Raw genomic sequence first — 24,401 nt, 5'->3', positions numbered from 1 at the left:
TTTCCCCTCCAGCACGCTGACATCATTAAACAGCTGGCTCAGTCTTTCCAGCCACAGCAGGGGCAGATTATTCAGTCAGCTCTTAGCAGCAATACAGTGTGGATCCATTACTGCTGCAGCCATTAACACAAGAGGGCACGACATGCATTCCATCACCGATATTATTGAAATGGACTACATTAGATTGGATCCATAAGAGATTCCTTCTAAAAAAAAAAAATGGGGGGGAACTTTTACACTGCTGTCAATGCTGAAATATTAGGCAGCAAGCTGTACTATGGTCTGTGTGTCACACTTCAATATGAGAAGCAGACAGAGTAGGCGAAATACATCTCAAATAAAGTCTAAATCGAGGGAAACGGATGCCAAATAAAGACAGTCAGAGGGTGCTACTGTACTGGGCAGAGCTACAGCTGACTACTCTGGCTCACACACTCAGACTAAACAGCCTTGTGTTTCTCTTCCAACTCCTCCAGCACATTCACTGAGAGAAAGGGAATAAAGACAAAAGCCTATATAAGTCCAAATATAAAGTCTTCACATTCCCAGCCAAGCCAGTAGTGTAGTTGATGGGTGGTTTAGGGGTTCTTGCCACTGTAAACAGAGCGGCCTACATGTAATACTGCCTGGGCTCCTATGGGAACCTAATAAATCTCTTCACATGGCTTTGATTCATCTCTAGTTTTTTAGCCTCAAAACATCTGGCCCTGAGTAGGCTGGTGCCAGCACCCCTCCCTCTTTCCCCCACTATATTTCTCTATGTCTTTCTCTCAGTCTCTCTCTTGAATTCTCCCTCTTGTCACTTCCATGTTCTGACTCATTTCTTTCTTTCCCTCAATCTTGTTCAGTGTCAGTCTTTCTCACATGTTTCTCTGTCACACACTAATGTCTATCTGGCATGTATAGGGATCTGGTCTCTCTCCCTCTCACACTCACACAAACAAAGATACACACACTAACCCACTACTATATCTCCTTATCACATCATGCTGCATCATGTACTTTGCTCTCTTCATGTGCTGTGTGACATTGAGCGATCAGGATCCTCAAATGCAAGGCCGCTAATGGGAGATTACTGATGCAGAGTACTAATACCTCTCACACACCAACACCGAACCTGTTCGTCATCGTCGAAATGTGCGCGCATGTATATAAGAGTTTGTGATCAGCACAACAACATCACGATAAAAAAAAAAAGACATGCATGATCACAAACGAACGCAAAAAATTATCTGCCAATGGCAATGAAGGAAGCCGGCTGTGTGACTGTACAATGACTGGGCCAAGGTCAGTGGTACAGCATCTTTATATAGCCCAACATGGGAGGCAGGAAATAGACATTTAATGTAGGACACACCCTACAGTTAGGGGCAGGTTAACTGCAGGACCACAGCCATTAAAAGACCACCCAGGATTTGCAAATACAACCCTGCTGCACCAAACTGCAGCTCTTTCAACCAATCCCAATGACATCTGCTTGTACATGCTTCCCTGCCCCCATCCCCCACACACACACCAAGCAAAACAAATGAAGTGACACAAATTATACCTCACCAGTATCAGTAGGTTACCGATGAGAAGTGCTTGCAATTGCAAAAGGTATCCCCGACACATCCACACAAACAAACACATACGTACATACGCCAGCACCTTGTGCCACCACCATCACTCAGCACTGCCTCGCTCCCCTATCTAACCCATAGTGTGTGAAGGGCATCAGGCTGACCTGTGTGTGTGTGTGTTTGTGTGTGTGTGTGTGTCCCAGTGAGTCTGATAAGGGGAGGCTATGGGAAGCAGAGACTGAAGCCTTGGATAATGGAAAAGCTTATCTGATCGATGGACCAACAAGGAACACTGAGCATGCAACATACACACACACAAACACACACACACACACAAGTAACCCATTTAGCAAACCAAGGCTTTGTGGAAACAGTACTGTTATTGGTAATAATTATGACCTGAGGGCATCCACCTTTCAATGACAAAGATTAAACAGAGGATCAAGACCTCCAAGTTCCTGGGATAAAACTTTTTATTGTTCTGTCTGGGTTCCACATTCACTTAGTAAAGATTCAAGCTCAGAGGGTAAAATGCTTAAGGATGAGTTACTGTGGGACTTTAACAGGAAGACCCTCTGGTTTTTGGTACCGTCTTGTCCTTGATCAAAGCACTGAGGGGTAAGCAAACAAAGCCAGTCTAAAATTACACATTCTCAGAGCTACTCATGTTGTGGCATGCAAGCGCGCAAAATAGTTGACTGATTGATGGGCTGTGCTAAGACTGGCGCGGGTGTACAGTATTATCTCAATAATCATAAGATAATGTCTTTCTCAGTTCCGCGACCACCCACTATGTGCTTCAGCGTGTTCTGGTGTGCACGCCGGCGAGGTGTGTCAACATGAGGATGGTGGAAACAGCTGACAAAGCCACAATTATATTGCTGCCGTTTCTATTCTCTAAATAGACTGTGGATCATCAGCAGAACATGGTGGGACCACTATAAATTACAGCATTTTTACATAACCACTGGCTGTGGTTGCTGCTATAACACAAGAATATGGAAACTAACCCTGTGTTAAACTGTAATATTCTATGGCCAGTAGCAAAGCAGAACTGTCACTGTCTATTGAGATGATTTTGTTTGCGTGCGTGTGTGTGTGTGTCCATGTGTGTGCGCTTGGGAAGAGATACTGTTGGGCTGAATGTCCACCCACTCCAACCCCAAATAACGCCCCAGTCTAAACCAGCCGCTTCCACTCCTACCCTCTGACTTTCACATATGGGAGTGAACTGGAAATGCATGGCTGCCAGAAAGGAGGAGTCATGATGGAAATAGGCCAAAATGATGGAGGAGGAGATAGAGGGGAACGGTGGGAGTATGATATAGCACACACACACACACACACACACACACACGCACAACAGTCACCTCTTATAGGTCAAGGTAAAAAGAAACCTAGGGCGCAACATTCAATTGAAAGTAAATAAATGAGCCACAATGAGCAAAAAAAAAAAGGGCTCATGATTCACCAGATCAACAAATAACCCACCGAATCATGCAGACAAACAAAGTCTGAGGAAATAGCATTCGGTGAGTTGTGACTGGCTGGAGCCGGGGTTTTGTGGTGCCTTTTTTTTTTTTTTGCAGGATGCAATTTAAACACACCCTCGGGCTACAGGACTTCATGAATAGGACAGAAAATCAAGAGCAGAGCGAAGAAAAGAGGGAGAGGAAAGAGGGGAAATGAGATAGTGGCAAGAGAAAGAACAGGAGATGGCGGAGAAGAGAAGAGAGACAGAAGTGAGAGCGAAGAGATGACGATTTAAGAGGAAAGACGAAAGTGTAAAATAGAGAAGGGCACTGAGAGAGGGAGCAAACAGGCTTTATAAAATGCACTGCTTGAATGCTGTGCTTGAGCATGTGTGTCTATCACTATGTCAATATAAAGTCCCAATTACTCACCTCTCCTTGGAAGCTCTTGAGCAAAGGGGCAACCTGTTTCCGGAAATCCTAAAAGACAAAGAGAAAAGGTGGTTAGTGAGTCTCAAAAAGAGATGACCAACAATCAATCAGTCAATTTTTATCCTAAAATAACAGTTAATAAACGGGTCTATGGGGCAGTGATGTTCAGAAGAAGTGAAAAACTTTTTTTTTTTAATACTAGCAAACCACGAACAGAGTTTTACACTAGCAGACCGCATTGTGATCAAATAAGTAAAGTAGCGGCCATTTTTGCCATTGACGATGAATACTGAGTGATGCGTGAGCGAGTGATGAACACGAGGGTAGAGAGCAGGCCAGGTTTGTACCCCGAAGTGCTTTGCCTTTCGTATAAGAACAGGTGCAGCACCACCTGGGCCACCCAGAGGCACCACTAGTGCGTGTGAGGCAGAGAATGAATGAGCCAAGACTACAGTTAATGCACATTTTCTCAGTGCACCAAGTTTATACTACAAAGCAAATGTTTTTTTATCCCGCAAGTCCCATTGCATGACTTTACGGTACGAGTCAGCGGTTTCAGATTAGATAGTCAGTCGAGTATGTATCAGGGGAACATGCAAATCACCATGCTGTTAGCCGAGCCTACATCCTGACAAACTGAACTGGAGCGTACGGTAAAAAGCGTGGCAGAATAGGACATTCTGTACAGGAACATTTGATTTGCACAGTTCGTGGACACACACACACACACACACACACACACACACTCCCAAAACTGCCTAATGAAGATGTGAAGTAGGGCACCGACAGATGTGTGCTTGGGGAATCTGCGCCTTTTAGAAAACTGTCTAAAAGCCTAACCGATGCTGCAGGGAGCATGCATCCCAAACTGACCTGGGACCAGTGTCTGGGGCTGGCCTAATCCCAGGTTGGTCCAGACAGGCCGCTTGTCTGGGGCTGAGGACAGGTCATGACCTCAGTGAACCTGCCCCATTGTTACCTCATCAGGGGTCGTTGTGTCTGTTTGACTGGACCAATTCAATATTCCCCTGCTGGGGATGATGACCTCCACCCCACCCCCAGCTCCGCTTCCTGACCCCCTCCCCCCACCACACACACACACACACACACACACACACACACACACACACAAAAACGCGAGAGGCGTCAGTTTTGTCATTTGCATTAGTTTATGATAATATCCTAATTTTCTATTTCTGAATTCAGTTTCCTTTAAGTTAGCTTGTAGATTACCTACACTCATTCCTGTTTGAAATGATACAAATCATTTCAGTTTTTATCTTAATCTGCTTCAGTTTAGGCTCATTGTATTGTCAGAGCAAAGCTTAATGTGCTCAAACATGTGTCTTTATTGGTGTAAGTAAGCATAGAAGACCTTTGTCATTTCACTATTTTACACAGTGTCTTATTCTCACTGTGGCATCAAATTAATGTTAATATTTATGACCAAAAACCTTTGTATAATGCAATGCAGTCTAGCAGTCCTGCAATAATTACTACCTTCGTACAAATCATGACTGAGGTGCCTCAACACTACCATAATAATTTGACGTTGCGGTATTAATCTTATTTAATTGTTTCCCAAAGTTAATTAAACTCCTAATGTTATTCTTATTCAGTTCTTGGAGGCTGACTGTGGTCCACACACACACACACACACACACTGAAGCTACAAAAACAAACACGTTCAAAAAACATGCAGAGGCGAGCCACTGCTTTTGCTGAACACCCGAGCTCTGAACCCCTTTGGTCCACTCTCCTGTGCACCGCCTCCCTGCCCTCTCCACTTCCAAAGATTTATGACCATATAACATAACAATGCACACAGAAACCATAGTGTGTGTGTGTGTGTGTGTGTGTGTGTGTGTGTGTGTGTGTGTGTGTGTGTGTGTGTGTGTGTAGTGTGTGTGTAGTGTGTGTGTAGTGTGTGTGTAGTGTGTAGAGAGGGGAGGGGGCTAGGCAGCAGGAGATGGATGGCTGGTGTGTGAGCTGCCGGCAGACAGCAGACAGGCCAGCCCGAGGAATCCTCCAGGGAGTATGGAACTCCCATTCGCTGTCTGTCTGCCCTGCAGCTAAACACAAACGTGAGTATGTGCATGCGCGCACACACACACACACACACACACACACACACACACACACACATACACACACACACAGTTGTTTTACTACCACTGCCTCTGGCTAGCAATCTTTGGGACATTTTACAACCATTCCCACCCTTGCCTTTATAACAGAGTGATAGAGGAGAGAGTTGACTAACTAAAAGGAAATTAAGAACTGGATGAATAATTCAGGAAACTTTGGAAGCACAGTGAGATGTAGTCTCAAAAAAATTCAACAGTGTGTCGGTACTAATGAATTATGGAAACTTTGTTTTCACGCTGCATTTCTTTGCACTACTTTCAAAAATGCTACAAAAGCCTGCATGTGTGTGTGTGTGTGTGTGTGTGTTATTATGCAGACCATGAGTGCAGTTCACACCGAGTACAGCTCAGCAGACGAGACAGTCAACGTGGGCCGGTCTCCTGGTTGTTGAATAATGGATCAGAGACGGACTCCCGCTCAGCCTAATGCAGTCTGATCTGATGTGACTGTGATCTCCGCTGACTGGTGCAGACCACAGAGAGCTGACAGCCCGCTCTATAGGCTGGTCAACCACACAGCAGCCCAAGAGACAGGAAACACAGCTCCACGAATGCACACAAGACGATCGCTGCACTTTTAATCAAGCGCATGCCATCGCACGTTATGAACTAGCCTGTTTGGTAGGCAGCCTCGATGCTCATACACCTCCAAACGTCGGGAGTTTTAGTGTTGATTCCTATTGAGCTGTTACAGCCCTGTAATGAATCCTGTCGCTCGTCTGGCCTGGCTCGGATTCCTCCTCCACATACCAGGGAGATGCCAGGGGCCACACAGACGCCAGAGGAGCCTTCCTAAATCACAGCCTTGTTACACTGATGAATGTGTGGGTCCTGTTCTGTGATCTAGGCTATCTGCCTCTCTGTGTGTGTGTGTATGTGTGTGTGTGTGTGCGCCTCTGCTTCCCTGGATGTTTTCTTTGTGTGCGTCTCTCCACCTCTGTCTGCCTTGCCTCCTGTGCGTTGCTAGTTAAGTGGTTATACTTGAAAACGAGATTAGAGATGAATGTGTAGGGTAACGGGAAATTAGCATGTTCTATATGCAGGTAGCAGCTCCTGTGGTGTGCCTTCCTCTACACTGGGTGGGCTACAAGCTGAAGTCAACATCCTGTGGTAACTATAATAGACCTACTGTCAACTCCACCGAGAGTTGACAATTTTCTATCCACAGTCTACTCCATTCATACATAATTCATACTACCATCAATAATTCACCATGGTGACATTACCAATAATAACACAACAATACTTTGTTTTCGCTGTGTGGTTTAAAATGTGTTGCCTTGGTAACAGAGATGAAACACATATTCCCAGGAGGAGTGATGGGAACACAGGAACAGGACAGAATTCCCTCCTGATCCCACTTAGTAGTGTTGTCACACTCTTTCTTTCTCTCTCCCTCCTGTGCTGCCTCTCTCTGCCTCTCTCCCTTTCACACACACACACACACACACAAACGGACCACACTTTCTGCACGCATAAAAAACTAGGTCAGATAATACAAACTCCTGAGGGGTTTTCTGTTTTGTCTCTTTAGGATTTCAGGGAAACTAATGGAGAGACTATTTTTGGGAGCCAAGCCCGCATCTCTGCGCCGTCTACTCCTCCCCTGCGCGCTCAGTAAATAATCACGGCAACATTTATGAAGAGGAAAAGAGACACAGAGAAACACTGAGGCAAACCATGATCGTCAAAGCGGGATGTATGCGTGGCTGTGCGTCGGTGCGTGTCTGTGAATATCAGATTTTCTCACCTCTGGTGTGCTCTTCTTGAACTCGCGGCTCAGGTCGATTAGTTTCTTCCTGGACTGCTCACTCTCGTCCTGTCTGTTGGCAAGCTGTGTGGCGGTGGCGTCTAGTTCTTTCTGAAACACAATTATTATTTTTTTTAGTCCCCTAAGAAGAGCGCGACACAGTTTGTCATACGTGTTATTGTCTCAGTCATCATAATCAGCATCATTGTTATAATTCAGAATAAAAAGACGGGAGCTGTTTTCTGACGACACAGCAGAGTCCCTGACTCATCTGGCGCACTGTAGACTACCCGTCCTGCCTCAGCTGAACTCAGACAGTATGTTGCAGCAGCAGAGGCAGAGAGCAGAACCACAGCGACAATGTCCCGCCAAAGAAAACCCGTCTACATCAATGGTTTGATCTTCTAACAGCGCGAGCAGTCAATCAGTTCCCACTGTGTCGGGTATGACAGCTACTGTAGCAATAGACCACTTCTACTCCAACACTGTACACAGTTCAAAACAATTATTGACTGTCTGCACCAGACCCCCCCCCCCCCCCACCAATAACAACAGCACAATTATCAGCAACAGCAGTGTTGTCAAGACGGAGGCAGGGTCCGCTTTCCTCCATTTTGCATTGTTATTAATAGCCATTCATGAGACTTGTTCCAGATGATGGGCCAAGTGCTGACATTAACAAGACGATCAGGCCTTGTAAAGATTGTATCTCTCTCTGCTGAGTGTGTGAGAGTTGCTGGATTATGTTTCTGTTGGATTCTTGCCTCCTGTCACGCTCACTCCTTCTCCCCCCCTTATTTTTCCGTACTCTAGAGATCATCCACTCACTCATTCAACCAGCAGTACCTTCTCCGTTTAAATCTCTCTCGTCTCCCTTTGCTCCGCCTCCCCCTTTTCTTCTGCCCCCTCCCATCCACCTCCTGTGAGGCCGCCCACCCCTGAGAGTGATTAAACGCTGCTGAAGGGCCGTTATGCTAACTAACACACTAATCATTTAATACACACATTACCACAGGGGCCCTTGTGGCTCAGTCTGCTGACAAGGTCCCAAAACACACTCATGCACACATGCCCACCTCCCCTCATCGCCCCCCCAACAAGAAAATACAACCCTCTAAAGAAAAAGTGTGATCAAGTACTAATTAGGAGATTTTCCCTCCATCAGCATTTAGATAAATTCCCTGACCAGCCTGGATTTCATTTTATCAACAAACCATAATAAAAAAAGAATATAACAAATGTTGGTTGACTGTCCGCTGCAATGGGTTTTACACAGTAGCACAGGACGTTTGGGGGGAAAAGGCTCACTTGCCTACATGGCATCTTGCTCTAGCTGCCCATGGAGCAGTTGATGTAGCAGCCTGTCTGCCCGTGGCCATGGAGCAGCTGCACTATCTGTTAGTGAATTCAAGCGTGCGCAGAAGCGTGTGCAACGCTTGATGAGAGGAGGAACCTTATAAATTTTAATCATGTTAAATTAATTGTCAAAAAATGAATGCTCTAGTTCCTGAATAGGAGGTGTAATTATTATATTGGTAAAGATTAGCTACAGGAACATGAATATGAGGCCCAGTCGGTTCAAGATACGAACATCAAACTGTGCAGACATTAATCACAATGTGATGTATTAGGCCTTAAGGCTAATCATCTTAAATCATTTAATAACTCACTGGAACACTGCCTGATCAGATTTCAGAAGGCATAAGCAGCAATCGGGATCATTTTAGGTATATCCCCAAAAGCAAAGAGATAATGGGTCAATCAGTCAAGCTGTGCCATTAAACACTCGTAATTCCTTTTGAACATCATTTGTACATAAATTGAATTACCATAGGAGTAAAATACCACAAGTGATCGATTAGTACAGGTTATTGATAAGTGTGTGTGTGTGTGTGTGTGTGTGTGTGTGTGTGTGTGTGTGTGTGTGTGTGTGTGTGTGTGTGTGTGTGCACTAAGGACACAATTAAGTGCATCAATATGAAGAATAAAGCTTGAGAACGTTAATTAAAACTAATTATATCAAAATGAAGTTTGGTTGCATTAGATTGTCTGTACTGCCTCTAAACACTGTTTGGCTCTCTTGTCTCAGCTATGGGTTGGAATAAAGAGAATCCTCCATACTACATGACAACACTATTGCATTATACACAACTGTTCACATTCAAGTTGTTTTAATGAGGGAAGGAAATGTACAACTTATTGTACTCATTGATTAGTGGGCTCTGTTGCAGAGTAAAACTAAAATAACCACAGTCCTCCACTATGGCTATGCTTTAGGAGGTCATGAGCCAATCCTTGACGCCCTTGATTATGTCCAATCCCTTTCCAAAACCCTGCACATATCCCAATGTGTTACCAAATCCCCATTCCCAAAAAAAAAATCCTCACTGCTAAGCTAAATAAACACATCACACATGAAAGAGGATTGATTCAATGCCAAGTGGGCAAGTAATTATGGGCATGGTCTCAGTCAAAAACATTAAATAAAAAAAGACCCCTCAGACCCAGTCAGGTGTTGACTCTGCAGCAAATGCTCTGCACATCAGCAGACACGGCAGACTTTACACTCATCTTGCTGATAGAGCGTGCACAATGCGGCCTGACCCTTGTTCACACGCATCAAATCCCACTGACCATTAGGGGGGCGATTCTATTCCCATTTTAGCCACGATAGGTTGACATATTTAAGTACCTTAGGTGAAATGCTGTTTTTGTAGAACGTTGGTTCTTAGCAAAATAAGACTGGATTGACCTGTGGTCAGTTTACATGTTCCAAAGATGCCGACTCAAGCTAGAAGCACACAGATGTCCTTTTGCTCCTTATGCCTCTGTTCTTCGTTTTAACCAACTGCTAAATGGCACATTTCTGGTTTTAAAAAAAATAAAAACAGGCTTGAACTTAAAGTATTGCCACAAGGATTTTCCTATGCAATATTTTTTCAATAGCCTAATGCTGACTCAGTTTCCTCCAAAACTGGTTTTAGAAAATGTACATAGGACAACAGACCTACGGTGATATTCTTAAGCTTACAAAAATGTATGGGAATTCAGTTGCACATTTAAACATGGTTGATATTTTATTTTCAGTGAAGACTGTCATTGCCCAATCGGTCCAGACACCTGATCCGTAGTAGAACCATCATCTCAGTTTATATTACTGTCGTGACTAAAGATAGCAGATAGCTCGATTAATAGATGGATAAATAGAAAGATGACAGGAAAGGTAACATCTGTCACTAGCCATCTAAAGTCATCACACTGAAAATAAACTGATGCGCAGACTAAGTAACTAAAAAGATTGGGTCGAGCCTTAGCATATTTCAGCTTGAACAAAGACGGCAACAGAGCAAACGGCAAATAAAATATTGACAAAAAAAATGCATATCCAGACATCCCTATTTAGGCAGATTGACATGTTCCACGAGTTAGATATCGTTTGCATAGGAGCTGCACGTGGTGTAGTGGCTAGCACTGTCGCCTCACAACAAGAGGGGCATGGGTTCAGTTCCCGTCTGAGCGGTCTGGGCGGTCCCTCTGTGTGGGGTTTGCATGTTCTCCCCGTGTCAGCGTCAGGTTCCCTCCGGCTTCCTCCCACATTCCAAAGACATGCAGCTCAGGTTAATTGGAGGCTCTAAATTGGCCGTATGAGCGTGAATGCCCTGAGAGACTGGAGTCATATCCAGGGATAGATAGGATAGATCCTAAATAGGATAAGCGGTTTTCTAACAATGAACATGATGTACGAGGTACACATCATGTGCAGGGATGCATTTCTAACTGAGAGGGGTTTATTTAAAAAGCAGCATCAATGTAAAAATGCAACTATTCTGTTAGCTTCATCCAGCACCAACATTTTGGAGTACTGTTAACTTTAGGCAAGCCTGCTCTACAGGGGCTCTGGCGTACCACTAGGATATTCTTTCTATCATGTTTCACATCAATGATTGACATCATGCTAGTTTGATAAACCTTACAAATGAACATGTTTGACAAGAAGCCCGGAAATGAAGAAAGGGAGTTAAGGGAGTCTATATTTCACAATGCATGACTAATGTAACGAGGGGACATAATTAATTGCAAAGGCAAAGTGCAAATACCAGCACTTGTGTTGATGCTTCAATCTAACGCCTGCAGTGCACTACAGAGCACCAAACTACATGCATGAACAACTGTACTCTGTGCTCGGGCCTTCAGGCTCGATCTCTGAGGTCAACGCTATCCGGATCTCCTTGGCCTGACTTTAAAAAAGGTCCAACTTTTCAGATCTGAAAACTGTTTAACTTACTGGTGAATTCATTCATTTAACCATTTCACATTAACTCAAGCACTCTTTTTAAATCTGGCTATGGTTGGTTAGGACGGCACTGTCTAGTTTAGCAGAGGATGGAATATGGTGTGTGCAGGGGAGCATTAAGTGGGCTGTAATGTCTGTGAGATTGCTGTAACAGCCCTGCTTGGCTTGGCTGGACTGGCCCACAGCAGCAGTCCCTGTCCTGGTTCATTTGGTCGTCTGGTCAGCTGTAAAGACGATTGGAACAGATTGCCAACACTCCCTAGAGAGACTTCAACACCGACTTGGCCAAGAAGCCTCCCGCACGCTGCTCCACACGCGTGCGCTCTCACATGAATGCACAGACAGGCCGCTGCAGTAAGTTGGGGAGCCCAGTCTTTCCACATTCTTTTGAACTCCGTTTCAAAAAGAGGAAGTCTGCTAACATGTTCGCCCAGTGAATTTTGGCATGGCGACCTATGTTCGCAGCGAGGAGGGGAGGTTGGGCCAAATGGAAATAACTATCTCTCTGTCCTACAACTGTGGAAACAATACTAATCACTGTCACGGGTAAACAAATCCTACTAGCACTGGCCATCAGACCCAAGGTGTATTTATGTGTGTTCATCTCGTCTAATGAAATTCCTTCCACTCGTCTGCAGGCGGAGAGAGGCCTTCTATCTCACTAATTCACTCTAATTACTCTAATGAGCCACAGGTGATGATACCGTGAGACTGATTAATTAAATGGGAGGCACCAATCAGGCGTGTCTGATTATGCCAATCATATCGACTACCGACTAAATGAAATAACAGGAGACAGACGCACTTTAATTGAGGTATCAAAACTTCATGGCATTCCTTATGCCCTCACGCTTCGGCGATGTCGAGACAGATAGGCTGGTGGAATGACAACAAAGTTATTGTTATGTACACAGTATGAAGTCAATCTGCAGCTGCCGTCTGTGCCGTCACGGTGACCAGGAGTGCACACAGAGGGGAGAACACCGAACATGGATTTGCTTCAGATCTCATTCTCCGTGGAGTAATTGGGACTGTAACTGCTAGAAACACTTTGTTTACACCTAGTCGACAGTCACACATGCCAAGTAGTCTGCCACTACCCCTTTAGTCCAAACACAATGTAGGTTAACTGCTCCGCATTCGGCTCATGTTTTACACATTAATCTAATGTTGTGCCATTCTTGAATTCATGCCAGGCATAGATAGATAGAGAGAGAGAGAGACGGACACATACATTCACTTCTTCTCAGTAACACTAACACCGTATTTCTCACAGAACAGAACAGGATAATATTTCCAAATAAAAAAACTTTTCTGCTTGCATTACAAAGTAAAGCCTTTTTTTTTTAATGACAACATGACACAGATGTTTAAGAGATGAAGTTTTCTGTCCCGCCAGCGCAGTCGCTAATCTTTCCTTTTATCTCCGACATGTCTGAGGCTGTTATGTGGTTATGATAGTAAACAGTAAAAGGCGTCTGGAGAAATGTCTTATCTGACATCTACGTGGCCTACCTCCCCCTTCTTCTCCCCTCACAGCGTGCCACCTCCTATGTGGCTGACTGTTCTGTATGCCGAACCTACTGTGCGGGGGTGGAGTCGTGGGGCGGCGGCTCAGTCAGGAGCGACAGCCACACTCGCTAAAACGACACGGTACATGATCACAGATCACAGGCACGCCCCCTCAAAACACAGCACAGTAGCAGCGGAGATAAGAGACTACAATCCTGAATGCCTGTCTAGCTTCCTACCTTTGACATAGCGATTGTAGGGTGCAGAACTTTAAATGTGCCAGCAGATGCTTTTTTCACAAACCACACCGGTTTGGAGACGCAAGTCATATCCTCCTGAGTCTCCGTTTTTGCTTTTCCTCTCACCCACTGGAGTCAAAACCGCAAAGTTTTGTTAACCGCAAGCTAACACAATAGTTTCACTGTGACAACTGAGGTCTCAACACTGTGTGTGTGTGTGTGTGTGTGTGTGTGTGTGTGTGTGTGTGTGTGTGTGTGTGTGTGTGTGTGTGTGTGTGTGTGTGTAGCGGTTGGGGGCGGGGGTCAGCCTACCACTTTCCACAGTCCAACAAGACGCTTGTGGTCCCTGAGCGTTTTGTTCCTTTTTTTGAACACAGATCCATATCTACCAACAGCACAGGCGCTGTCAAGACTCACCTCACTGACGCATGCCTGGATCAAAAACAGGCTTTTTACATCACAGCCTCGTTTGTATTGATCCGTGTTTCTCTGCTGAGAGACTGGTTGTTGATTTATCTCCCCAACATCCAAGCCTCAACTCTCCTGAAGCCTACTGAGAGCTAGTCATTATTTTTGCCCGACCTATTGTCTGACAAGGGATTTCAGAGGCCAGGCCTAAGCCTAAACACAAATATAATGAGACTAAGATGGTTTCTGGCGTGGAGGAAGTGCAGCTCACTTGGTCTCATTTTGCAGAGTTTGAATTTAGCTGGAGGCCTGTGTCACAAAGGGTGAGTGGTTTAGAGGGTGCAATGGGAGGAGAGGGGTATGGCGATATGCTGGTGTAATGCATTGGTGAAAGGGCAAGATTTTTCATCCCTGCGTTTACAGGGTGGAACGGCGAGGATATTGAGATCCGAGATAGGATCAGAGGGTAGTGAGCTGTTTCAGCTCCGATAAAGGCCACGCATTACAAACAGAGCACAGATAGAGAGAGAAAGGGAGAGCGAGAAACAGAGAAAGGGAGAGAGTATCACACCTCTCATCCCTGAATTAATGCCTCCATTCTGCCAGGAAGCCATTCTGTGCCAGTGAGAGGAGATTGGGGAGGGGATGAGTGCACAGATACAGACTAAAAAATGGAAACTGCGATCATGGAGAGGGGCGATAGGGATTAATCAAGTCTGGAAGAAGAGTAGGGCTCTCCAGGGCCTGTAGCACATACACAAGCCTGGGTCCCAAGGACTCTGGCAAGCAATTGACATCGCTCTTATTGGTTTATATGACATAAAATGCACATGCAAGTAACCATGGGGAGATAATGACAGGGTCACAGGTGCAGCCTAGCAATGTTGTAGACATCCACACATCATCAGACACTCGTCTGCCAGCTATCGTCTTTTTTGGCCTTGAAAATCTATGACTCGATAATGGAACCGTGTTAAAAGTTGCTCCAATTTAGTTTAGATCTGCTCTCAATTCTTTAGCCTATCTGATTTGTTGTAATTCACTTAGATTTCCATTTAAGGACTACAAGCAGCTTCATGGTATTGGCACAGTGACAGGACAGTGAAAAAGGTCTGCATCACTCATGTGCCTCTGGTACATTAAATCCCCGCTCTGCATGATGCCCTTTTCCACGTTTTAATTTAGCCTCGTCTATCTGTTGTATCCAGTAATTTTCTAGACGCCTGATGATGACACATCAGCAGGCGTTGTGCCACAGCCTATAAAAGCAGCATGTTGACTTCCACACATTAATCAAAAGCATGTATGAAAATGCCCCATTAGGTTAGATATATCTAGACTCTTTAAATGTGTCCAACACATGCTGTCACTATTTCCTAGCATGGCCTAGCCTTCTGACTGAGTTTGACACCCATGGTCTATATGATCAACGTCAACAGAGCATGTCCTGGGGCTAAGTCTTACTCAGCCTTTATGAGTTTTTCTGCTCTGCTTGCACGACGTTTGAGAGGAAAAAGCAGAGAAACAGCGAGAAAGAGAGAATGAGCATAGCTAATCCTTACAGTAGTGACAGAATAATTAGCTTGCATTAGGCTATGTAATGGGTTGTAATTATATCATTTATTCTGTGTTGAGAGAATTTGATATAAAGTCTGCACAATGAGGGAAGAGGAATTGAGCTAAGTGGGAAGTAGGATGGAGCATGTGTAAGGGCTCAGGCTCTTTCTATTGATTGATCCAAACATCAAACGAACCACTGGAGTAATGGGAGGAGTGAAGGACAGCTAAAAGCTATTTGGAGCCTCCACTGCAGAAAAGACTTGACCTGTTCCACACAGCCTACATATCAAAACCATCAAACAGCAATCAATAGACCAGAGCGGTCAACTCAACAAACCGTCACCCTACTAAAACATCAAACCCCCGGCCCAAGCGTCAGATGATAGGCTACACTCAGCTTATCCATTACCATCAGATAAAGAGGAGATAAAACACAGAGCCTAATCCTTTCATGTGTCGTGACAGCCACAGCAGCCTCCAAGGCATTCCTTCAGTCTGGCTCTCAAATACTTTTATGGCGGAAGGCAGCCATTCAGTTAGCCAGCCAGCCAGCCAGGGCTGTTCTGGTCTGTTTGTCTTATTCACAGTTTACACGCTGTTTTATAGGTAGTTATTATGGTCACCATGGTGATGCCATACGTTTTTATGGTCTTTTGGTCTGAGGGCAGAGAGTGTAATAAACGGAAAAAAACACACACACACACACACACACACACACACACACACACACACACACACACACACACACACACACACACACACACACACACACACACACACACACACATGAAAACAAAGACTCACAAAACACGCTCCTGCTGTGGAAAGGTCTCCTGTCCCTCCCTTCCTCCCTCTTTATCAGTCTCACCAAATGCCTATCTCCCTACTTTCTGCTTCATGTGAAACATGGATAGGCTAACGCACAATTGTCCTCTCTCATTCCACATCTGGAGCTGATCAGAGGGCCTCCTGGAAGTTGAGGCCTCTGGGCCTATTAATAACCATACCGCTGAACTCAGGGTCAGACAGCAGTCAGCGGATGAGCCTGTGTCTACTAAACACATATTCCCTTCCCCCCTTTCCCCTTCCTCAAGAAGACCACTCTCACTTTTCAAATGAAAAGGCAGAGTTTGACAATTTACACCCAGTTTAACGCTTTTAAAATTACAGAGACTCCTCCAATTTAAGCAGGAGCTCACAATTTATTCATAAATAAGTAAACAAAGTCTAAAGTTTGAAACTCCTGGCATCGTATTTGGTCATCCTTTAAAAATAAAACAAATACCTAGGCATATGAAAAAAGCTTGGGCTAATTGTGAGGTCATTTTCTCCCTTCTTGAGTTGTTTTCTTTTCACGTCCAAAAAAGTTCAAGTTCAAGGAGCCTAGACCCGTTAAAGGCAAGACAGATGGTAAAGTCATCATCTGTTAGCTCTAAAAGGTTGGACCAGTCAGACAGCCCAGGTCATACTGAGGTCTGTAGGGTCAAACCACCTCTGAACCCTGACTTCAGTCTGACAGCTGCTGAGGTCAAATGTCAGGCAAAGGCTACGGTATCGTCTAAGGACATCCAATGAATTTAACAGATACACACTGTCACATTTTAGAATAGAATTTTCATGTTTTGGTAGACACAGACCAGTCCTACGTTTATTAATCTTGCATTAGGCAAAGAGTGGCAAAAGCATTTTTTTTTTTTATCTTATCAAACTATTTAACATAGTATATCAAACAATACAATAATTTTGGTTCAATACATCCAAATAAGACAGAATGTATTCCACCTCAAAAACAGAAGCAGTCAGCACATACAGCTCCTCCACGGAGATCCTCTGACTGGACAAAGGTAGCCAACCTACGTTGTAAAACTAAAGCAGTGAATATCTTACTGGATGCAGGGAACAATTTGTTCAGCATAAACTAACTCCATCCAACGTTACGCACCTGTGAATACAGGGTAGTTGAATCATCATAATCGGTGGTAGTTTTCTGCTGAGCCCAGCCAGCAGTCTGTGTTATTTTTAGAGGGCTGACACAGAAGCAGGCCGTCCATTTACTCTGTGAGCTGGCAGCAGAACCATCACAGCTCTGGTTGCTTTAAACTACCAAAATGGGAATGAGCTCAACATAAACACTGCAAAGGTGTGGACACTTACAGAAACGAAGTTAGCTCAGATTCAGAGCCATTACAATTCCATTACTTTGACATTAGGCGCCTTATAAGACGAAATGGTGTATGAAAATGCCAAATCCACACACATTAAATCATCATCTTCTCGTTAGAACAACTACTATGCCTATATTAACGCAATGAGGCAATAGGACAAATTTAAAAATCGCACCGCCTACCGAGAAATAGAAAGATGGCATGTGACAGTTTGTTCCATCCCTTTAATTCAATGCTAAATGATGGGATTAAACAATAAACTGCTCATATTTTACTATTCAAACAAAACCCTAAAATTCCTGTGGTAGAAAATCAAACTCCTTGAGAAAGAAAGAGAGGAACAGAAATTGGAGTGAGAACTGAGGCTAAAGGTTGAAGGCTGCTCCCATCTGACGTGACTGATGGGTTGAGCCTGAAGGCCGGCTATGGATCTAGCAAGTGAAGCCATGATTGACATTGAAAATTACACAGAGTGAGCTATTAGCAGATAGCAGGCCATATCATAATTCAATCCCTACACCATCAAAGTGCACCAATATCATAATTCAATGCCAAGAACCACTAGCCTCCAGCACACCAATATCATAATTCAATCCTGAGGCCATCAGCCCTTGCCAATATCATAATTCAATACTCCGGCCATTAGGACACACCAATAGGCCTATTAGAATTCAATACCTATGGTCAATGATCTAACAGGACACTGATACTGGAAGCATAACTTGACATGGGATGAGGTCTGCACGTCAGGCCTTATTTAGCCCGGACTCCTTGATAACCATGAGATAAACACTAAAATTAGGGAGGGCAACTGGTTCACCAATAGCTTGGCTCCAGGCGCTGAAGGCCACAGTGTGTTTGCTACAGAAACACACTTCAGCAGGCGTATGCAGAGGGACACGTTTGTTGAACAAAATGAAGCTCTGCATTAGCTTCAAACTCAGCAGAGCGCTCAGCCAAACTCGTCAAAAAGGCTTCGAACACTGGTTCCCAGTGTGTGACCGTCTGCAGTTGGTCTAAATTATCACATTGTGGTACCTTGTGGAAATGGGACTCCATTTCGTTTTCTGGTCCATTGCCTCTGTTTATATTTCCATGTTAACATCTTGTTTAGCTCCACAGAAACACTGTAAATCTCATCCAGGCTCGACTTGCTGGGTCATCAGAAATCTGCACCTTAATAACCAATCAAATGGTTTTTAAAAGCTCAGATTTCCTCAGCTGCTTTAAGTCAATTTTTCACCAGAGTTGTCATTATTCAAAGTTATTCTCACCACACATTTCTTAGGTTTCCTCTCTGAACTCTAATCCGTATGAACCATGTGTGAAAAAGTACTCTGAAGTGTGGAAAATATAGGAAAGAATGATGCATGACTAAAAAAAATGTAATTACTATATAACAGAAGATTAATCAGCAACTATTTTGACAATTGATTTAGGTTTTTGACTTTAAGAGATTTCTATTTTCAAGACCAAACAATTATTATTGAGATAATCTGCAGATTAATCAACAATAAAAAACAATCTTCAATTGCAGCTCTAGTAATGGATAGCTGCCACCTTACTTTATTACACTGTGTGACCATTAAACTTTAATTATTTGTAGATGAACCTATGAAAACCATCAGTTATTGACTATTTAATAAAAAGCCTGGTAGTTTAAACTAGAGCACCTTGATGAAGGGTAGATAGCTGAAAACATGTGGCAGACCGGCAAAAAGATAACAAAAGCAACAAGGAAAGAGTGATAGTGTGTGTTTTGTTGCACATATGGAACTGAATCTAAGCCACTCTGCTGGTCTGCACCTTCTTACTTTACCAATTTACTTAGGAATGCAAGATTTTTGTTTACTGAAAGTCGCAGGCTTAATATTACAAGATGAACAATAGACTATACAAGATTGCATTGGCCTTGGAGACACTGTTCAAGTGTCTGCTTGATTTTTAAATAAAGTGGGCTTTCTCCTCAAACTTACAAGTGGAAACAGCCAGTATACTCCAAAGTGAGCCTAAAGAGAATTGTCCAGTCACTGAAGCCCAAGCCCTCTCAACTGGAATACAGATCAGCAGAATAATGGATGCTTCTGTCATGAGATACGTTGAAACTCTATGATGCCGTAGGTGAGAGAGACTCCAAGTGGGTCTGTAAATAATGCCTGCCACTTGAAAATAAGTCTCTGGAAACTGCCCCTTGTGCTCTTGTTACTGGATGGTGGGGGAGGGGGGGGGGATTCTGCAGAAACCAATAACCGATGATCACCTGCTTCTCATGGCTTATAGCTTATAATAAGTTCATAACCTGTAGTTTATGCACACCGTAGGTTAAAAAAAGGATAAGATGTAGTGAGCCAAGAAAGAGGATTAAAGATCCCATAGCTCTGACCTAACCAAATTTAACTGACGTCACTATTTCTATTCCCATTTTATTTATTTGTATTGCAATCATGTGGTCTTCTTATAAAAAAAAATCTTGATATATATATATATATATCCCCACACCGGCGACATGTTTGGCTCTCTAGTCGGCGTGCTGCGTTTGTTCCTCTTTGCGTTTATTGGCATACCGCTACCTTGTGTATCCGAGTGTGCAGATGCTGCACTTGATTCATTCATATCAGCCAATAATTTATCGGGTATCATTTCTTTATAGGAATAACACACATAAATGTCCCATTATTGGGCGATAAGTTATCAGCCCGATGTAGAGATCTTGCATCTCAAACCTTTATGGCTTCTTTATAGGAATTAACTTGTGGACTAAAAGATAAGTTAAAATGTTAGAAAAGTTAGGGGAAAGCAGTGTTGCTCGCAAAAGGCAGATACAGGTATTTCACATTCGAAGAAGGCTCTTCTTATAAAGAGTGATGTCCACAATCAGCCTGTGAAGGACTACTGCAAATTACATTTGCCTCAAAGTCTGTGGTGAAATATGTTGTTTCCTAGAGAAAGAACACATTAAAGTCACTGCAACAAAAAGTAACTCCACCGTCTTTACGGTGTCAGTTGGTCCAGTTTTTTCAGGCCTCTCAGTATATAATATCTGCATGTATTAAAGTATTTTCAATTTATGAATGAAATAAAAACAGTTTTCTCGGGGTAAAAAAAAAAAAGGCCTGCACAGTAGTCAAACAATAATACTTCAAAGTAGTATGACCTGAATTATTAGGAACGTCTACTCTGTACAAGAGATGAAATTATTAGTTATTTGCATTTCATAATGATATTCAGACCATCGTAACTACAGGCTGTTCAAATGAAATGCAGCACGTTAAATATTTCAGTATTGCTGAATCTAAAGTTACAAATTGTGGAAACAAAAAACACATTGATGTGATATTTTTATCCTGAGCACAGATCACACTTTCAGGTTTTATAAGGAAAGATGTCCCTTTTCACACACTTTTGCAAAAAGCCTGCATTAAGAGCCGCTGACTCCATCTGTTTGGATAGCCCTATTTTTAGACTTCTGTTAAGTGCTTTTTATCTTTTGTTCAAACATCAAATGACATTGGTCAAAATATATTTCACAATGCAGGGAAAAATGTTTAATTACATATTCTGGTATTGACTCAAGAGAGTAAAATGTATTAACTTTTTTTGTTATTAAATCGTATAAACTGCGTGTAGTGTAGACCTCTAAAAGCAGAGCGAGGGCGAGGAAACCGAGCCCGAGTGTGACGTACAATAAATCGCAGAGGAGCTGGGGAGTAGGGGCCTCCAGTGAGAATTAGCCACCGATAAGGTAGATGAAGAAAAGTTTTTTTTTCTCCCAGAGCTGCACATTCCTCTCAGTTGTATGGAGTGTATCGTTCATGAGGATACACTAGAAGGTCTTAGAAAGTGGGATGACATAGCCCTGACCAAAGTAGACCGAGGGCAGACCAAAGACCTGACATGCACTCGTCCCGTACTCTGACTCATGCTTAGTCGCTCACCACCCACCAACACACAGTGAAACCTCAGTCCCAATGCCAGGTTTTGTCACTGGGCAGAGAAGCGGTTGGCTACAGTAAAAGCATGACGTGATGCCCCTTCCTCTATGCTCCCCCAGCCTGTGCAGCAACAGAGGGGTAAAAATATCCCACCAGTGAGTTCAGACAACCAGCTCATAAATTAACACTAAAACTCCTCCAGACAACAGCGGGCCAGTCGCTGAGAGATTTAAACCACTCAGGTTGCCACTGACCACAGCTCTGGGATCAGCTTACAAAAAACCTTTTCCTAAATTTGCCCATTAGGAAGGTGGTGAATAAGAACGAGGTCTCGATCCGTTTTCACCTAAGTCACTATTTCGCTGTATACCAACATAGTGAACTATTTTTTTTTCAAAATGGCTCTAGGGTACTTTGTTCCAGGAAATGTTATGAGGTGAGATGTAGCCTATTAGGCCTAAATTGGAAATTGTGTACAGCAGAAAGGTCTGTTCTTAATTTCCAGATTTTACACAGAAAAATATATAAAATATAGGCTAGGTTTAGGCTCCGCTATTTGCTCATATTAAAAGGCTTGCATGTAATGAAGCGCAATCTCAAGTAGAAACACAATGTTCCAGCAAACTGCTTGACTGGGTCAAAAAAAGAAAGAAAAAACAACGGGAGAGAAGAGTGATGATCCTCTCTAAAGAAACTCAACTCTGTAATGGACGGATAGGGATTACAGACGTTAAAACCTCCTCCATCTGTAATTCACTGTCACCCTGCCATCATCTCTGAATCACTGATCCATTTTGCAAGTGTGTCAGACCTTGCTAAAAGCATCACTGTTGCACCCATTTGTGTTTGTAGTGGTAGTGGTGGTGGAGGGGGGGGGGGGGACATGCAGAAAAGACAAGTTAACAGCCTACTGTGCTGTTTCAAAGCATTCTCTGTCCTGTAACAAACACCTAGCTAGTTTCTCACACAGGGATTGGGATTCACTGATCAAATAGGATTTTAATGAACATCAGCAGTCGGAGCCTGAGGAGTCGACGCTATGATGGCTCAAAGCTACTGACATCTAGGTTGGGTTGGATTTTCATCATCAAACGGAACAAAAAAAAAAAGAAAACATTACTTTGCTGGTGCTTCGCCCAACAAAAAGACTGAATTCTACACTGTCCATTCGATCACAAGGAGGAGGCAAATGAGAAAGCAATTGGCTGACAAGGCCATGTGTAGATCATGATCATATCATACTAACCCTGCATTATCCTCAGAAAACAGATAAGAAAAACCAGTTCTTCTCTGAAGGCTTTCCTCTAGGAGCCTCTCAGTGGGAGGGAGAGTAAATAAGATGTCATCAATAATAGACAGTGAATGTTCTGAGCAGTTCTGCGCACGTGCACGCGCACGCACACACGCACACGCTCCGACTGATTCCTATCCTGCAGACAGGCCTGCCAACCGCCAGGCTTTTTGCACACGCTCAAATTCACTGTCCTGACTAATCGCTTGTGATAGGGGCCTTTGCCATAATTACCCTGGGCCTTATCACAAACTTATGCGATGCATTTTTCATGTCCAGGCTGCTGGCAGTGCCTTCACTGTCCGCACTGGCAGTCAATCTACGAAAAAGACCAATCTCAGACAAATTCTCACACACACACACACACACACACACACACACACACAACAGTTCAGACGGGGCGAAATGGGTGAAAGCAGGGTGAAGGGCCAAAGAAGAGAGAGGAAAAAAAAATAAAAAAAGGAGGGGAGGGGGTAAGGGAGAGGAAGATTGGGGGCTGGGGGTGGCAGGAAGGGGTGTGAGATAGATTGTGAGGAAAGAAAAGAGAAAGCTGTCTCGTTTTTTTTTTACATAATGCATGAACACGGGGGCACGAGTAGGAGGACCAAACAGGATCAAATAAATAGGAGAAGTGAAGCCTTGATGATGTGGCATAAGTGCAACACAAAGCCCGCTGGGAAGACTTGTTCACTGTCCTTTTGTCTACCCAGTCATAGGGGCATCATGACCTAAATAAAAGTTTAAATCCCAAGCCTGTGTGATGTACAAAATTATGTATGAACAATTGGGCTAGCCTACATAATGCAATCTTATGTTAATGACGACGTCGACTGGGCTACTAATATTCATAATTTGTGATTTGAAATTCAGCAATGCACGTTAAATGCCACGGGAAAACACAACAGTGCCATTGTCTGCATGTCTTGTGATAGGTCAAACACGCTCTAATATACACTGGCTATATTCACACACTGAAAAGGCCCAATATTTTTCCTCATATCCTCCACTGTGCCGTGGATGTCCTCCGTGCACGCCGAGATTAGTGGCGTGCGTGAGGCCGGGACATTTCTGGAGTTCATCATAATCAACAAGGTCACGATCTTTCATATTTTCTACTATCATTTCTATTTAATTGCATCGCGTCAACAAACACTGTCCCGTCCACTTCCACAGACGTGGCAATGTCTGTGGAAAAAAAAAAAGAAGAAAAAAAAAAAAACCCTCAGTGTATAATTGCAGTCAGGGGAAACCGAGAAGGAGAAAAAAAAACGGCCGAGTTGATCACCCAGAATCACGGAGACGACTTCAATATAAACTGCTCCAAAACCGTTAGCCGATAAGGTCGCCAATGTTTTCATTCGCCTTGAACCAAACTTACTAATTTGCAGGATAAAAGGCAGAAAAACACAAGCAAAAGCGGTGCCGTTGTGCCCGAGCTGCCCGTCTCCGCGGCTGGTGTCACCACAGCGCCACCGTATAATGAGTCGCACTTATTTTTCCCCCAAATTATCCAACCTTCCAGCGGCTAAGCGTCGGGCTAACTACGGCTACTCGCTCCGGTAAAAGTTGAAGAACACGCAATAAAGACAGCCAACCGAAAGCTTTCCGCCAAAGCCCTGCCGTTTTGTTGTTATTTC

General features: G+C 43.7%; 1 protein-coding gene across 1 annotated transcript in view; it reads right to left on the bottom strand.

Annotated features, from left to right (window-relative positions):
* The window catches only part of cux1a (cut-like homeobox 1a), a 49,499-nt gene that overhangs the window by 24,782 nt on the left and 316 nt on the right, over positions 1–24,401 (bottom strand). The window contains exons 2-3 of the mRNA XM_079225399.1: positions 7,364–7,474; positions 3,467–3,514 (exon numbers count right to left, since the gene is read on the bottom strand). Coding sequence (XP_079081525.1) covers positions 3,467–3,514; positions 7,364–7,474 — 159 coding nt within the window. The remainder of the gene's footprint in view (positions 1–3,466; positions 3,515–7,363; positions 7,475–24,401) is intronic.

The sequence above is a fragment of the Taurulus bubalis genome, assembly GCF_910589615.1.
Source record: "Taurulus bubalis genome assembly, chromosome: 10".
Taxonomy (NCBI): domain Eukaryota; kingdom Metazoa; phylum Chordata; class Actinopteri; order Perciformes; family Cottidae; genus Taurulus; species Taurulus bubalis.
The sequence above is the reverse complement of the archived record's forward strand: the minus strand, read 5'-3'. Positions and strand labels throughout refer to the sequence as shown.